Below are 17,991 nucleotides of genomic sequence, written 5' to 3' on the forward strand. Positions count from 1 at the left end.
GCTCTTGTGATGCAGATGAACAGCCTGAGCTGTCCTGAAGGGGACCAGGTGTCATTTGAGAGGGTCCCCTTGGCTCCCTCCTGGAGACCACAGGGAGCGCCTTCCCTGCTCTCATCTCCACCGTGTGCGGAACGCCCCGTATGAAAGCTAGACAGAATGTTACAGTGCGCAGCCGAAGACTGTGGTTTCTTTAGAAACACGTCCAGGTAACCTGCTGTACTTCTCGGTGAGACTGAAAGCACGGAGCGATCCCTTAGAAAATAGCTACGGGGCCTTAGAACTGGCAAGTCCAACGGTGTGATGGTTTGTACGTAGCAGAAATGTCTTCTCTACTTGTGTTCAGAAAGTGTGTGTCTGTGTGAGAGAGAGGAAAATCAAAAACAAGTGTAGGTCATGGCCTGGAGAGGTAGACACTAAGGAAATTGTTTTGCTCACTAATTTGCCTGCCATCTTTGGTGGATAGGGTAATATACATATTTTGGGTTCCCCTCATTTAAAAAGAAATTAGTTACTGGTAGAAATTATTCAGTAAAATATTATATATGCCACTACTTTCTTTAGAAGACTACCCTGAATGCGATGTAACCTCTGATTACAGATCAGCTTTTGAGATGAAAAGTATGAATCTCCTGTAGTATGAGTCTTGAACTATCAGACTGTTGGGCTTAAAATCAAAATGCCCCATGATGCTGTTTATTTGATGTTCACTCCCTTTTTGTCTTTCATTGAGTTTTTTTTGTTGTTGTTGTCATTAACATGCCTGCCTTCAACTATAACGTCTGTCTCAGATTAATGATGCTAAATGTATTATATATATATCTTAGGGGTGGGTGAGGTGGGGATGCTGAGGATAAGAAAGGTTATGTAACTAACCCAAGGTTAAGGAGGTGATAAGTAGGAAAGCTCAGATTCAGAAACCCATTATCAGGCTCATTCGAATTACAGATATTTAGGAGTAAATGAGTTTAGGACTGCTAGTTATACGTGGCAATTTCAACACACATGTTATCTCTCCCCCTTTCATACACCACAAGAAAATGATAGTGAAGGAATACAAAAAGGGCATAAAGCCACAAAGGAGCAGAAACTAGGAAGAAGCCAAAGAAATGCCAAAGCTGATAGAGGAACGGGATGGTTCTGCAGATTAGAGGGCGCCAGCCCCAGCCAGCGTTGGAGGGCGGTGTGAGGCGGGGACAGGCCATCAGAAGCTAGCCAGCCCACACCACAGAGCAGGTACCTTTGAAGAAGGGCTGGTGGGGTGAGCTGTGGTGGAGCAACCATCTTCAGAGATCTGGGATGCTTCCGAGATACTGCTTTTGAGTAAACGCCCACAGTGGCCGTGGCCACCCCACACCCACCAAAACATCTTAGAATTAATAAATGAAATCAGCAAAGTTTCAGGATACAAGATTAATATACAGAAATCAGTTGCTTTTTCATAGACTAATAATGAACTACCATAAAGAGAGACTAAAAAATAACAGTCCTGTTTAAAATTGCGTCTAAAAGAATAAAACATTTAGGAATAAACAGGAGGTGAAAGACCTATACTCTGAAAATTATAAAACACTGATGAAGGACATTGAAGATGATATAAAGAAATGGAAAGATATCCCGTGCTCTTGGATTGGAAGAATATTGTTAAAATGGTCATACTACTCAAAGCAATCTACAGATCAAATGCAGTCCTTATCAGAATACCCATGATGTTTTTCATAGAACTAGAACAAATAATCTTAAAATTCCTGTGGATCCACAAAAAAACCAAAATTATCAAAACAGTCTTGAGAATAAAGAACAAACCTGGAGGTATCACCCTCTCAGACTTCAGACTGTGCTACAAAGTTACAGTAATCAAAACAGCATGGTACTGACATGAAAACAGACATATAGATCAATGGGACAGAATAAAGAGCTGAGAAGTAAACCCGCACATTTATGGTCAGTTAATTTATGACAAAGGAGGCAATGTACAGTGGAGAATAGACAGTCTCTTCAATAAGTGGTGCTTGGAAAACTGGACAGCTACATGTAGAAGAGTGAGATTAGAACATTTCCTCACACTATATGCAAAAATAATGTCAAAATGGATTAAAGACCTAAATCCTGTAGACCATAAAATTCATTGAAGAGAACATAGGCAGAACACTCTTTGATGTAAGTCATAGAAATATTGTTTTTGGATCTGTCTCCTGAGGCAAAAGAAATAAAAGCAAATATAATCAAGTGGAACCTAATTAAACTTAAAAGCTTTTGCACAGCAAAGGAAACCATCGACAAAACAAAAAGACGTTCTACCGAATGGGATAAAATATCTGCAAATGATATGACTGATGAGGGGTTAATAATGAAAACATATAAACAGCTTATCCAACTCAATATTACAAACCAAACAACCCAATTAAAAAATGGGCAGAAGACCTGAATAGACATTTTTCCAAAGAAGATACACAGATGGCTAACCAGCACATGAAAAAAATGCTCAACATCACTAATTATTAGAGAAATAGAAATCAAAACAACAATGATAGATCACCTCACACCAGTCAGAATGGCCATCACCTAAAAGTCCACAAATAACACACGTTGGCGAGGATGTGGATAAAAAGGAGCCCTCCTACACTGTTGGTGGGAATGTAAATTGGTGCAGCTACTATGGAGAACAGTATGGAGGTTCCTAAAAAAACAAAAAATAGAACCACCATATCATCCAGCAATTCCACTCCTGGCTGTATATCCAGAAAAAACAAAAACACTAATTAGAAAAGATACCCACACCCCAGTGTTCATAACAGCACTATTTACAATAGCCCAGACATGGAAGCAGACGAAAGGATAAAGAATTGGTACATATATATAATGGAATATTATTCAGCCATAAAAATGGATGAAATTCTGCCATTTGCAGCAATGTGTTTGTACCTAGAGAATGTTATGCTTAATGAAATAGGTCAGACAGAGAAAGACAAATACTGTATGATATATATGGAATCTAAAAAATAAAAGAAAAAAACCAGACTCACTGCCATAGAAAACAAACTACTGGTAACCAGTGGGGAGAGGAAAGCAGGGAGGGTCAGAGTAGGGGATTAAGAGATACAAATTATTTTGTATGAAATAGATAAGCAACAAGGATATATTGTACAGCACAGGAAATTATAGCCATTATCTTGTAATAACTTTTAATGGAGTGAAATCTGTAAGAATACTGAATCACTATGCTGTATACCTGAAACTAATATATTGTAAATCAACTATACTTTAAAAAAAAAATTTTGAAGGACTTAGCCTCATCTGGAGAGGCGGTGAATATTCCCGCTGGACATGATGTTTGCATTGAGTCTGGAACGATGAATAGGAACGTCAAGTGAAGAAAAGTGGGAGAGGTGACAGGCAGAGGGGGCAAAGGCGTGTGAGTGAGGAGATTTATGAGAGAAGAGCCTAGACAGAGATTGGATGAGAGCATTGAGGACTTTAAAGGAGAAGATGGTTTGATGGATGGAAGGGGAGACCGAAGGATAGGCTTTCAAACAGGTAAGCATGAAGACAGAGGCAGAATCAGAGAGGACAGCCTGGCTGAGAAGACGCCGGGGAGGAACGACAGAAGAAACCCAGAAGCAAAGAGCTGGGAGATGCCTCATTCTGAATGGGGTCGTCCCAGCGGTCTAGGAAGTAGAGGGTCCCAGCCCAGAGTGGGTGGCCAGTGGTGCAATCATGGCGGACCTCTAGGGCAGAGACTGGAAGGTGGGTGCTGGCTTTGCCAGCAGACGCCGTGGAGTCCTTAGCAGGGCGCTAGTGTGGAAGAAAGTGAGCGATGGTTGAGGACACACCTAGTAGTTGAGAAAATGGGAAGAGAGAGGGTGATTGCTTGAGGAATAGTAATTCTCCTCCCTGGAGGCAGTGGGGTGAAACTGCTGGGGTGAGTGAAATGGTCATGACTCGTATGTGTGCCGGAGACCCACCCACTTCCGAGGACTGCCAGCTCTTCCTCTCACTGACCTTCTGTTTCCTCCCCAGTTTAAAAAAAATATACTTCACATATGCAGTGAAACTCACCCCTTTTAAAAGGTGTACAGTTCTCAGAGTTTCGACAAATGAGTGTGTTATGTAACCACTACCACAATCAAGATGTGGGGTAGCTCCATCACCCCGGAAAACTCCCCCGTGCACCCCTGTAGACAGCCCCTGCCCCTGCCGTCACTGCTCTGTCATCTGTCCCTAGAGCACCTGCTGAGTGTGAGACAGCACACACACACTTTAGGATTTTTAGTTGTCACGTATTAGAATTAATAATTGGATGCACTTAATCTGGGCTCTCAATTTTATCCTGAAAAGGGGTTTTGTTTGTTTGTTCACTCTTTCTCCCTAAAATAATTTGAAGCTCTTTTGGTTTATGTCACGGGTTTCATCAGATGCCCAACAAGGAACCGATTTGAGCATTTTTGCCGGTCACTTTTTTTTTTTTTTTTTACATCTTTATTGGAGTATAATTGCTTTACAATGGTGTGTTAGTTTCTGCTGTATAACAAAGTGAATCAGCTATACATATACATATATCCCCATATCTCTTCCCTCTTGCATCTCTCTCCCTCCCACTCTCCCTATCCCACCCCTCTAGGTGGTCACAAAGCACCGAGCAGATCTCCCTGTGCTATGCAGCTGCTTCTCACTAGCTATCTGTTTTACATTTGGTAGTGTATATATGTCCATGCCACTCTCTCACTTCTCCGGGAACTTCTTGAAGTGGGTTCTTAATGTATCAAGCTGATGATAAATAACTCCTCAGGGTAAATAACTCTTTTTTTTCAATGTATGTTTAATTTCACTGGAGCCCTGCAGGTTTGTAATAGTTAACCAGACTGTTATCAGAGTTACCCATGAAAAACCAAAGGCTCGTTTCCTATTGTATAAGTCTAGGACTAAGTCAGCAATTCACCTTTTAGTCCCAAAAATAGTCGACTTGCTTTTCTAGCCCTGCCTGGCTTAAAAGGGAAATTATGTCAGTATTTATCTCATTTGGCTGCAAGAAGTAAAACATAAATGATCTGCCTTTTAAGATGTAGCCAGTATTCATTAGCGGCTTTAGGTAATATTTTCCTTGAGTGATACAGGTGCCGTTTTTCTTTGTTGAACTTAACCTGTTTTCTACTTTCTGAATAACATTCTCTATTCCTTCAGAAATTACTGTGGCAAAAAATGTTAGCATAACCCAAAGCCTTTGGAATACCTATGGCTTTTTTCAAGCTTACAAACGTTTGATATAGTATGTTTCTTTTTAAGTGAAAACTGGAAGTCAGAAAGATTGGCCAGAACCACTAAGGTGACATAGAAAAGGGATAGAAGCAGTTTTGCATGTGGGGTGAAAAAAATCAATTTTATAAGTGTACGTCTTGGAGAACGGACCAGGCAGCAGTTAAATAGGAAATAAGTGAATAACACCTGGGGCTTTGCATGGACCACTTGCTCTGCACGGATTACTGGTGTGAAGGGTTGCTAAAATCCAGAAGCAGCATGAATAAACATTTGGGTGATTACACCCTCTGTTTTGTATGGGTCGGACCACATCTGAGTGTTAAGTTTGGGTCCTTACAGAAGACAACACTTAAAAAGTCTGGTTGCAGTGAAGCATTTTTACTTCTTTTAGCAGAGCTCACTCACGTGTCCAGAAGGGATTCTCACAAAGCAGTGAGCTTGCTGTCACCGGCAGCGTTCAGACTAGAGTACATGCTTCGTGAGTGGGGAGTTTTTCTGGATTATTACCCCACTCCTGAGACAGTGCCTGGCGCACAATTGTTGAGCGTATAAATGAGAGCCTAATGACCATCTCTTAGGAAGAATGTCCTCGGGGGTCCCTGTGCTAGGTGGGCAGGAGGGCCTCAGAGTGCATTCCTCCAGTGAGATTGTGTGCATTTAGATCTCTATGGGACCCTGACTTTATGTGAAAGAAATGATTAGCTGATAACATAGTAAACTAAGTTGTAGTATTTTAGGAGAAATAATTTGGACTCAGCAGCTTAATGACCTTTTATCCATTTTTTGTCGGCTGATCCATTTTGCTTTAGACTCTTAGGTGCTTTCATGACATCATCGTGACAGGGTGGTCTTTGCCACCCCCCTGTTCTCCGAGATGAATCCGGCTCGTCTTGAGTGGCTGATTAGCTCACCTCCGCTGCCTTTAATCAGTCAGAGGAGGTGACCTTCCCAGCTGGAGGAAAACTGTTCAGTCTCGGTTCTTCAAGTAGCCAGGTTCCTTTTTTTAACAGTTTCTAAGATGGCAAAACTCTTTTCAGTGATGCCAAACTCAACTTTGGGGCTCCTGCGCGGCTTATGAACTAGCGAGAAGCAGAATGGGAGGACGAAGTAGTAGAAAATGACAGGTTAAAAGTGCATCTGATTTGGAGGCAAAAAAAGTGGATCACATCTGGGGGAATCCTGCACCAGAGCCACTGGTACGTCTTCAAGGATTCGGTACACAAGCTGAAAGATGCCCACTCTGTTCTTGGTTGCCTTCGTCTCATGCCACTGCTCTCTTGCATTGCAGAGCACCAGAACTACTTCGGAATCGATGAGAACCTCGGCCCTGTGGCAGTCAGCATCCGGAGGGAGAAGGTGGAAGACGCCAAGGAGAAAGAAGGGTCCCAGTTCAACTACCGGGTGGCTTTCAGGACGAGCGAGGTACTGGGCGCTCAGGGTGTCTGTCCTGGGCTGGGCCTTGGGGTCGCTGCTTGGTTAAGGTGTCGCTTTCATTGTCAGTGCCGATCACAGCAGTTCAGGGGACCGGAAGGGCTTCTACCGTTTTGTTCAAAGTAGGAAATTTGAAGACCTGTGACGGATGTTCAGTGGCAGTGATTTGACCGCCATCTTACATGACAGAAAGGATGAAATGATCAAAATGCAAGGTTTTCGGGCCTGAAGCAGAGGACAGACTTGAACTATATGATTTCATGTCAGAATTGAAGGACGACTTTAGCGTCGCATGCGAAAAACCAGGAGGCCGCCCGTGGGGTGGGTGTTGGCTTAGCGTGTCTGTAGGTCCAGCACCTCCGTGGACCCGTACTTCATCCCACCAGCACCCAGGCTACTTCCCCGCTGGTCTTGCTTTGAGTGCAAAGTGCGACTGTTATACACCATATGGCCGATGCGTGGAGCCGTGTAGGCGGGGATGTTGATTTATATGAAGAACTAGATCTGGCCTGCACTTCAGGTCTTGTCCTCTTGACCATTGTCATTAGATGGGAATGTGTCGGCCACACAGTCCAGAATGTGATTCCTTCGGGATCAGAGTACAGAGAGCCCCTCGCCGGCCCTGCCCAAGCCTGGCACTTTGGTGCCCACTGCCTGTGCGTTGGTGCTCCTGTGAACGGGGCTCTGTGCCGTAAAGAGGAAAGGAAGCCCTCTCTGGAGGGGACATATTGTAAGTTACGGACCTGCAGCGTCCCGTTCAGTAGCCACTGACCACGTGTGACTGTTTAAATTTAAGATAATTGAATAAAATAAGAAATGTGGCTCTGCGGTCACACCTGTCACAGGTCAGGCCTCAGCAGCCACTCGGGGCTGGTGGCTCCCGTATCAGCCAGTGCAGATGGCGGGCGGTCTCGTCACCGCAGAGAGTCCTGTTGCACAGCGATGCCCCGGAACACTGTGCAAACGCTAGGCGCCGTCGTTACCACCGTCACTGCGGCTGCTTTGTAACAAGAGTTGGAGGGGTGGGGTTAGAACCAGGCCTTCGGCCGGCCGTGCGGGGCCTCCTCTCTCCGCGTATTTGACCTGGGCTTAGATGACATGTGTCAGAATAGTGGCTCCAGGCTTTCACCACGTGTTTGAGGACATATCACAGATCAGGAGGCAGAGTCCGGTGGTGGTCTTCCCAGCCCTGGGTCACCTGCCCCCGGGGGTCACGGGATCGCCCCACTCAGCCTCGGGAATTGCCAGTGATGGAAAGTGAAATAGGAAAAGTGGAAGAAGAGAAGATGATGTAGAGAAAAATGGGAAAAAGAGAACGGAAGGATGGAGGAGGTAGTTGCGGCTAGCCCGGCCCTAGGACCCCCGGCTCCTCCTGGGCGCCCCTCTCGTGGTGGGAGTGACTTCACGTCCCCCGGCGGGGCTTTGTCTCACTCCTTCTCGCGCTTCACGCACGTCTGGTTATATCAGCCCCGCCTGGCTCCTGCCTGACCCCTGAGTCCTTCAGTTGTTTAAAGACTGACTGTTGAGTGTTGAATTTCCTTCTTCAGATCGAGAACTTTGAGCCTCTTTTGACCCACTCTGGAAAGAGCCTTAGCTTTCTTCCTCTTTTTTTTTTTTTTTTAATAAATTTATTTATTTATTTATTTATTTATGGCTGCGTTGGGTCTTCGTTGCTGTGCACGGGTTCTCACTGCGGTGGCTTCTGTTGTTGCGGAACACAGGCTCTAGGCATGTGGGCTTCAGTAGCTGTGGCTCGAAAGCTCTAGAGCGCAGGCTCAGTAGTTGTGATGCACGGGCTTAGTTGCTCCGCGGCATGTGGGATCTTCCCGGGCCAGGGCTCGAACCCGTGTCTCCTGCACTGGCAGGCGGATTCTTAACCACTGCGCCACCAGGGAAGCCCTCTTCCTCCTTTTTTAAGGCAACTAAAAAGTTATGCTTTAAAGAGGCAACCAGGAATAAGCGTTAACCGGAATGTTGTATTTTGCCCCTGCAGCTGACAACCCTGAGAGGAGCGATTCTGGAAGATGCCATACCCTCTACTGCCAGGCATGGGACTGCACGCGGACTCCCTCTCAAAGAAGTCCTGGAATACGTCATTCCAGAGCTGAGCATCCAGTGCCTGAGGCAGGCCTCGAGCTCACCCAAGGTCTCGGAGCAGCTGCTCAAGCTGGATGAGCAAGGGGTGTGTATCACGTGGGAGACTGTAAGTGTGCGGGACTTTGTGTCCACGTTTCTGAATGTTTTGGAGTTTCCCCCTCCATCTGCCTTTGGGGATCATTTATTTTTAATGCCTTAAAGCATTTTCTCTCCAGTTTTTCCTGAATATGCCTCTATACTAGTTAAGTAACATGATGCCTTTAATAATAAGTGCAATGCACCTCCTGCTGAGTTGTGACTTGCATTGTTTTTACCAGGGTTTCGGTATGTCCCAGCCGGCAGGAGCAGATCTGATTCATGATTATTAGAGACTGCTGGTGTTTTTTCCCAGGGTGTAAAGAACTCACGTTGGGCCTTTCCCTGAACTAACATTTATTCTTGTCTGCTCTGTGCAAAGTGTCATGCTAACAGATGGCAGTGAACAGCACGTATCAGGAGGCTTGAAGCTAAGACTTGGTCACTACCCTTGGGGCCGTTAAGACGAAGAACACCACGGCCGTTAGTGTGGTCATGGGTTATGGAGACATAGAAATGCAGTGTGTGCTCTGGGAAAAGAGAAAGTAACATCTGAAGGAGGTGGTGTTGTAACTGGGCCTTTAGACTTGAGTAGAATTCCAACAGGGAGATACGAGCATTTGGCTCTTTTAGAAACTATGGCCAGTTTCTTTACAAGAGAAGGGCACACGCAGGGAGGTTAGGAGTTAAAACAACAACAATTACAAAGTATGTTGAGGCTGAAGTGAATGCTGGGCTAAGGAGTTAGCACTGATCGAGGAGGTGGTAGGGAACATTGAAGGTTTGCCGGTAGGATATGACATGCTCGTAGCCGTAATTTAGGACGATTATTCTGGTAGAAGGGAACTGGACAGCCTGGTGAAGGTAGAGACTGATGATGGCCTGGAGCTCAATTATGTGATCATTAATCGCATCCGGGAGAGAATTAATGATGGACAGGATTTAGGTGGTGGCCCAGAAGATGGAAAGGAGCCTTTTAACTTCAGATGCAAGATAATTTGGAGGCGAACCTGAGTGGTCGGTGCCCAAGGGTATGCAATTTATTTTAAATGAGTGGATTTGTTTTTAAATACATGCTTTGCAGAAAGAAAAAGACAATTATGATGCCTTTCCAGAATTTTCCAAGGACAATTCTTTCTCATGTTTTGGAGGGAGTATGCGGGATTTCTTGGTGGACCCAGTAACCCACTCCCTGTGATATATTGGTGGAGTATTTGATACTCAGATGGCTGGAATTCTAAAAGAGATGAAGTTGTAATTGCACTAGCAAATTCACACTGCATTCTCGGCCAGAGGAAGCAGGCACTGTGGAATTCAGAGTGGCGAATCCTGCAGTCTGTCTTTCTCAAGAGTGAAGGCTGATATATTAAAGACAACAACTAAACCAAACCAAAACTTGAACCCTGAGCAACTGACTTCTAAAATCCCACAGAAGAGTTCATCATGGTCATCACTGGTAAAGTGCTTTTAGAATGGTCATGAGGCAGTTGAGGAAATCCTGTTGTCATGGAGGGACAGAGGGGGTGTGTCGCTGCTGGTCCAGGGACTCAGAGTTCAGGAGGGCTTGGCGGGAAGGACAGCATTTGTCACCGAACCGAACCTGGGTCCACTCACCTGCACGTAGGCGCAGTAAAGTCAATCTCCTGACACCGGGTTTGGGTGAAGGAAAGTGCAGCGTTTATTGTAAAATCGCCAGTACAGGGAGAATGGGTGGCTTGTGCTCAAAAACCCCAAACTCCCCGAAGGGTTTCAGCAGAGCATTTTTTTTTTTTTCTTTTTTAACATCTTTATTGGAGTATAATTGCTTTACAATGGTATGTTAGTTTCTGCTGTATAACAAAGTGAATCAGCTATACGTATACATATATCCCCATATCCCCTCCCTCTTGTGTCTCCCTCCCACCCTCCCTATCCCACCCCTCTAGGTGGTCGCAAAGCACTGAGCTGATCTCCCTGTGTTATGCGGCTGCTTCCCACTAGCTATCTATTTTACATTTGGTAGTAAATGTAAGTCCATGCCACTCTCTCACTTAGTCCCAGCTTACCCTTCCCCCTCGCCGTGTCCTCAAGTCCATTCTCTACATCTGCGTCTTTATTCCTGTCCTGCCCCTAGGTTCTTCAGAACCATTTTTTTCTAGATTCCATATATATGTGTTAGCATACGATGTTTGTTTTTCTCTTTCTGACTGACTTCACTCTGTATGAAAGACTCTAGGTCCATCCACCTCACTACAAATAACTCAATTTCATTTCTTTTTATGGCTGAGTAATATTCCTTGTATATATGTGCCACATTTTCTTTATCCATTCATCTGTCGGTGGACACTTAGGTTGCTTCCATGACCTGGCTACTGTACATAGTGCTGCAATGAACATTGTGGTACATGTCTCTTTTTGAATTATAGTTTTCTCAGGGTATATACCCAGTAGTGGGATTGCTGGGTCATATGGTAGTTCTATTTTAGTTTGTTAAGGAACCTCCATACTGTTCTCCATAGTGGCTGTATCAATTTACATTCCCACCAACAGTGCAGGAGTGTTCCCTTTTCTCCACACCCTCTCCAGCATTTATTGTTTGTAGGTTTTTTGACGATGGCCATTCTGACCAGTGTGAGGTGATACTTCATTGTAGTTTTGATCAGCAGAGCAATTTTAAAGGCCAGGTGAGGGAGGGGAACCCCAGGGTCTGTGATCAGCTCGTGCACAGTTCTCTGATTGGCTGATGGTGGTCAGTCCTTAGGCACCAGCAGGTCTGGGGGCTACGTACTCATGATCATCAAGTAATTTCTTCCATTTGGGGGTGGTTTTAGCATCTGAAAAACAACTCAGGAAATAGGCGTCAGATACTATTATCTGGTCTATTATCTAGGTACTTCAGAGAGGAGCTACAGCAGAGGATATGGGGGAGGGGTCTGTCCTGGGAAGGCCCCATAGGGTCCTGCTCCGTTACACATTCACTTCCGCGTCATGGAAGAGTCTGAAAGAGCTGTGCCGACCCCCGTGGTCTTCATCTCTTTATGTTTCTGGTGTGTGTTGCTTCTCCCTTGATTACATGTCCCTTACCTGCTGGGTAGCAGGTGTCTGGCGGATGGGGTGCTTGGTCCCCCAGGCTGCTGTGGAGGAGTCCACAGGTGGCCCCGTGTTCCCCAGCCTGGATCCTGACGCCCAAGCCCTGAGAGACGTTACAACAGCCACAGGTGACTGTCTCCTCACAGAATGAAGCAGGCACTTCTTGGGATGCCTGTCCGGCAGAATAGGTCCAGGAGCTACGCCGGTGGGAAGCACTGAAGGTTATAAAAATGACTCTGCCAGGGAATTTTTCTTAAACTAGGCCTTCAGGTACTTTGAATGAACACCTATTTACAATCTGATGAATTAATTTTGAGAACTGGGTGCTTCTTTTAAGCACATCAGTGCATTTTAGAGCTCTAGCTGTATTCATGTGTTTTTTTCTTTCGAGATTATATTTATTTGACTCTGGTATACTTTCATAATGGTGTACAATACGACATTTTAACGTCCCACAACTCTTAGTGGTATCTAATTTCCATATTACGTCAGCAAGAGCTACTATTTATGCTCATCTCTGAAAGATATTAGACAGCTTTTCTAACATCCTGGTTTCTAAAGGATCCTTAAAAGTTGCCCTAAACTGTTGGGGTGTTTTGAGTCTCTTCTGGGTAGTGCTGTCTTTATCTACTTTCCTGATAGAAAATCTGCCCAAGGAGGGGATGGGCCAGTTTTATGTTACTGGTCTTAAGGGGTTTTAATCTTGAAAAAATACTGTAAAGGACATATTGTCGTTTTCTGCTTTCTTGGAGTTTGGAATCCATTCCTGGTTTGACAGCCACTGTGTTTATCTGCTCTGCACAAGACATGTTGTATCAATGGGAGATATAGTGGGTATCAGGTCATTCATTCCGTTCTTTACATTTGGTAAGATGTTTTGAGCAGGAAGACTCCATGCCATGGAGAATTATAAGGGAAGTAATTATCAATCAGGACTTTGAAAGTTTTGCTACTTTATCTACATAAATTCACCTCCCAACCTCTAAGATTCCATTTTTCCTTTTTTAAAAGACTATCCTAGTTTGTATAACAGGTGAATTCCTAAGATTATATAGGTTGACTTTTTTTTTTTAATTGAAGTGTAGTTGATCTACAATGGGTCAGTTGCAGGTGTACAGTAAAGTGATTCAGTTATACATATATATGTATTCCTTTTCAGATTCTTTTCCATTATAGGTTATTACAGTATATTGAATATAGTCCCCTGTGTTTATTTTATATATATAGTAGTGTGTATCTGTTAATCCCAAACTCCTAATTTATCTTTACCCCCTAGGTTGACTTCTTAAAAAATTAATTCAGGTAAATTATGACAGCTCACTAGCTTAGAATATTAGGGCATCTTTGGATTAATTTGTTCACAAGCCAATTACCCCTTCTGCTCTTGTCTCCTCACCCAGATATATGTTCACTCACATACCAGGTTTACTTGACACGAAGTCAAGCGGGTCTAAATACATGAGACTACCCGCTTAGAACAGGTCGTTGAGTTGGGAGGATGCGGTGGAAGGGCTTTCCTGCACCCTTGAATTTATTTTCAAGGCCATTCCGAGGCTCTGTTTTTTGTCACCTCCCTTTAAATTTAAATTTTCTTGTCAATAGTGACGGGGCTTCTGGCCTTGGGACAGAGCACTCAGCTTTTATCCAGTCCCAGGAGGCAAGGGATCGTCTGCCTGTCCGTGCAGGGTCTGTGTGTCCAGCTCTGAGCACGGGAGCAGTCTAGAGTTTTGACAAGTGGGTGTTTTTAGTTTTTGACCGTGGTGACGCCCAGGTGCCAGCCTCGTTCACCCCAGGACAGCGGGACTGGCTGTGATTCGCATCAGAACAGTTAAAGGAAGGTCAGTGGGATGGGGGCGTGGTTAGGCTCAGCCTGAGTGTTTAGAAACAAAGCCTTGTTCTGAGAGAATTGGGGGTTTTCATTCGTGGGGACCCGGGGTCTGTCCTCCCCTTGGTACCGCGATCGGGCTGAAGAGGTGTGCCAGCTTTCTGATGAACCACGGGCAGGAGGGGGTCACCCTTGGTGTTGTATTTCCATTGATTTCATGAGGTTTATAAGAGATTCGAGTGAGAGAGGTCTCTTCCTTCACACCGTGTCTCATCCTCTTACTGTTTTAGTGGAATCACAGGCCTTGTAGTAAACAGGCCCCAGTGGTTTATTCTCAGTCACGGGAGCAGAGCTCTAGGAGCTGGGGCAAGACACCTGGGGGCTTTGAAGTCTAATTTAGCCTCATCCCCCGATTCCCATGGGCCCAGGGCTGTTTGGGTAGAAAGCAAGTCCTGTTCCCCATTGGGATGTAGACACAGGCTGGTCTGTGCGATGGCTGGAAGGAAAGGGGTGTGAGTGCATGGCACCGCGCTCAGCAAGGAAGCTCCGGGGGGTTCAGTTCTCCAGGTATTTGGCCTGTGCCTGAGTCCACAGGGAGCATCGAGTCCACAAGAGTCAGGAATCAGAGAGAAACTGTGCTGGTCCAGGGGGGGCTCTGCTTCACCCGCACGGGGCCGCCCCGGTCCCAACCCTGGGGCCCCAGACAGCTTTGCTCCGGGCCTGCTGCACAAAGAGGCAGAGGAAGGGTTTCCTGCTGGGGATGGCGGGGCTGCCTGGGACAAGCTGCAGGTGTGGCAGGGGCGTGGCGTGAGGTGGCACCAGGAGAGATGGCACCAGAAGAGGTGGCAGGGCTCTAGGGGAGCGGCAGGCAGGGGGACAGACAGAGCGGCAGCCCCGGGATGCGGGTGGTGGTATGGCCGCCCCTGCTGGGTGCGGAGGATGTGTGGGCGGGGGGCCCTGGGGCCCTGGGTACCTGTACCTGCTAATCTCTCCACAGGATCTCTGGGGGACTCTCCATGAGGCCAGGGCCGGACAACTGGGGAGAAGGGAGGTCACACCATTCACGGTGTCGAGGAGGTACAGCAGTCTCGTAGAGGTCCCGTTAGAGGATTTATCCAGTTCTGACAGTCACCAAGGTCATCCACATCTGTGGTGACAGTTGCCAATCCCAGGTGTTGCCTAAAGTACTTTAAGATCCTGGAGTGTCTTCTGGGTCACTCAGAACAATTAGTGTTCTGAAATAATTAGTGAAATAATATGAGACATTTGTATTATACTTTTTTTTGGAGGATGATGGTCTGTTTGCAGTAAATGTGGTGTCTCATTTATTTGGATAGTTGAGTTGATCAGAAACATTTATTCCTCAATCCCTGGACAAATAGAAATGTTTTTTCTGCCTTGACGCTGCTAAAGGACTTGAACAACACAACTCATAGCACTAATAGCTTACGCCCAGCATCTCATAGCCCCACATTCCGGGCCTGGATCCTTGTCTTCACTGTGTGATTGGGGCCTGTGTGCTCTCCACCCGCCCCCCCCAAACCCCTCACCATGGGAGCCATCCCTGGAGGTAGCTTATCCGGTCCGATTACGAACAGGTGATTGATGTCTCGTTTGGTTCCTCCCCTCCCGCGTAGCACCCAGAAGGTGGAGCGTGTGTAAAATGTACTGGCGGTCGGCTGCCCACCCAGCTCTGAGCTTCCCCTAGCATCTCTGCTGAGATGCCCCAAGCAGGCGGATCCCTACCTTTCTCGGATTGTACATTGTCATAGGTCACCCGGATGAGATGGCTGTAATCACTTTGCCACTCAAGGGAAATGAGTACCATTTTACCTTATTTTACTGATCTAGTCAGCCCTGAGTTTTGATTAAAGGCTCTGTTTTACAGCTTGATAATAGAAGTGAACAGTGTTACGGATGGATGCCTTTAGGGAATCAGAGAGGGCTGATAATCCGTCAGCGTTTGGAGGCTCAGATTGCGGCTAGTAAGATGAAGTGCCCTGATTGCCTGAGTGACAAGGAGTTCCTCTTTAGGGAAAACAAGAAAGCTGTAAAGGTGGATCCAGTTTCTCCCCGGCCTTGGGAGAAAGCAGTGTGGTAGCTTCCAGCATGATACGGGATGGACATGGAGATACAGCTACAGCAGGAAATCTTCAATTGCTACTAAAATTCTTTATGGCCTATTGTATATTTAGCAGATGTTTTCAAGACAGTCAAAAATGTAGAAATGACGGTAATTGTTCAGTCAGAGTTACTTCTATGGAAACAAAACATTATTCTATCACTATACATATATCACAGTTTCCTTACCAGACCTGAATTTGATTTTTTTTTTTAATTACAGTCTTTCATATTTCCATGAGTGTTCAAATAACGACAACAAGAAAGCATTAGGAACCAGAGAGGGAAAACTTTTTAAAGTGTGCAGCCGTTTTTTCTTTCTAACTTGGAAGATAATGCTCATGACTATATAGAGGGTATAGATTAAATATTTCCACAGTTGTATTTTTAAATAAATGCTTGAACCTGGCTCTCCATGTTGGAAACCTGGCAGCTCCCACACGGGCAAGGCCATTCATTATATTTCTTAGGGTGTCTGACGTTTCTCCAGCTGTTATTTTCGGGTTTCTGGGTTTGTTATGTATTTGGAGTGTTGTGTACAATGACAGCTGCTTATTCTTTTGCTTCTTAGCTTATGGGAATTGTCCTGACAAGCTTTCCTGAGAACGGAATTCTCAGCTCCTATCATCTTAGTTTTACTGGAAGTTAGCTCGTCTGATACTTTCTGTTTTCATTTTATTTTTTAACTTGATTTTTATTTTGTATTGGAATATAGTTGATTTACAGTGTTGGTTAGTTTCAGGTGTCCTTGTCTGATACTTTTTGCCGAATAATTCCCTTTCTGCCCCATTTCAGCTGAGCTTTCAGCACAAGATCGGGATCCTGTATTGCAGAGCCGGCCAGAGCACCGAGGAGGAAATGTACAACAACGAGACGGCCGGACCAGCTTTTGAAGAATTCCTCGATCTGCTGGGCCAGAGGGTGCGGCTGAAAGGATTTAGTAAATACCGAGCTCAGCTGGACAATAAAAGTAAGCTTCAGACTTGCTTGTGTGTGCACAGATTTAATGCTCCAAAGGTAGGCACACTGCAGACATCTAAGCTAGTGATCCCGAGCCCTCCCCTTCTTGACCCCCTGCAGCGGCCGAGCCGGCTTATTTGGGATGGAGTTTGAGATTTCCTCAGATGTGCAGAGGGAGCACATTTCTCAAGAGCTCTGCGTCTCACATAAGCTCAAAGGGTCAATTCTTGTTCCTATGTAACAGGAGCAGAGATTCGCCGGCGTTTGGTGAATAATCTTTTAATATGTTCTTCTTTCTTTTCACCTCACCTGTCCGTTACACCCTTTTCCACTGCAGCAAAGATGAGCCCCGCATTCATTTCTGAAAGTCTAAACATCCCCACATCCACTCAGGCCGTGCTCACGGCCTTATCTTGCTCGTTTCCGTTTTCACGACGTTACCTGGGGAGCTGAAGCAATGATGAAACAGCTTGACGCATCCTGCTTCCCGAGAACCTTAGTCAGGTCCCCTCGAGCGGGGCACCTGTGGGTGCCCTCCTAGGATGTGTGAACTTGTCTTGTCTCTTCATGTAGGCAATTGTGTTCCTTATGGTCCTCATAAACTCTAAGCATTTCACCTGCGTATTTGTGTTGTTATTTAGTTGCTCTCAGCACACCTAAAAATACCAGGCAGAGTAATTTTGTGTATCTGGGGAAATTCTGCTTATTGTCAAGCGATTAATCGCTTGCTCTTTTAATGAAGGATGAGCATATAGATTCTGAACTTGGAGCACCTGGGAGGACATCCAGCCCTAGAGGAGGGGCCGGTGGGAACTTTTCCCTGGGGGAGGGTCAGCGTGTGGCCGAGCCAGGGTTGGCATGGAGGCCACCTGAGCCCCTGCGGCCCCCTGGCCCGCTCACCTTGGGACCATCAGAGATACTTGCCTAGATCGCCGACGGTGCCACTCTTAGTGCGCATGGCCTGTCATCAGTGCTGGGGTTTTGATCTGTGTTTGAAAGTTACCCTTAGAGGATAGATCGCAAGACCTGGACACGGTGTTGGCTCACATGCGGGCCCTGTGTGTCCTCCACGCATGCCAAGGTTGGAGTTTGACTATTAGGCTGAATGTGTATTGCTCATGCCGCAGAAATGTTAAGGTTAGAAAATAATTTGCGACAGC

The 17,991-nt window shown here is 45.7% G+C and overlaps 1 protein-coding gene across 2 annotated transcripts in view; it reads left to right on the forward strand.

Moving 5' to 3' along the window:
• SIPA1L2 (signal induced proliferation associated 1 like 2) overlaps positions 1–17,991 on the forward strand; it is a 107,967-nt gene that overhangs the window by 12,989 nt on the left and 76,987 nt on the right. For both annotated transcript variants that reach the window (XM_068548846.1, XM_068548847.1), the window contains exons 2-4: positions 6,542–6,675; positions 8,678–8,866; positions 16,667–16,841. In XM_068548846.1, the coding sequence (XP_068404947.1) occupies positions 6,542–6,675; positions 8,678–8,866; positions 16,667–16,841 (498 nt within the window). The remainder of the gene's footprint in view (positions 1–6,541; positions 6,676–8,677; positions 8,867–16,666; positions 16,842–17,991) is intronic.

The sequence above is a fragment of the Eschrichtius robustus genome, chromosome 7, assembly GCF_028021215.1.
Source record: "Eschrichtius robustus isolate mEscRob2 chromosome 7, mEscRob2.pri, whole genome shotgun sequence".
Lineage (NCBI taxonomy): Eukaryota > Metazoa > Chordata > Mammalia > Artiodactyla > Eschrichtiidae > Eschrichtius > Eschrichtius robustus.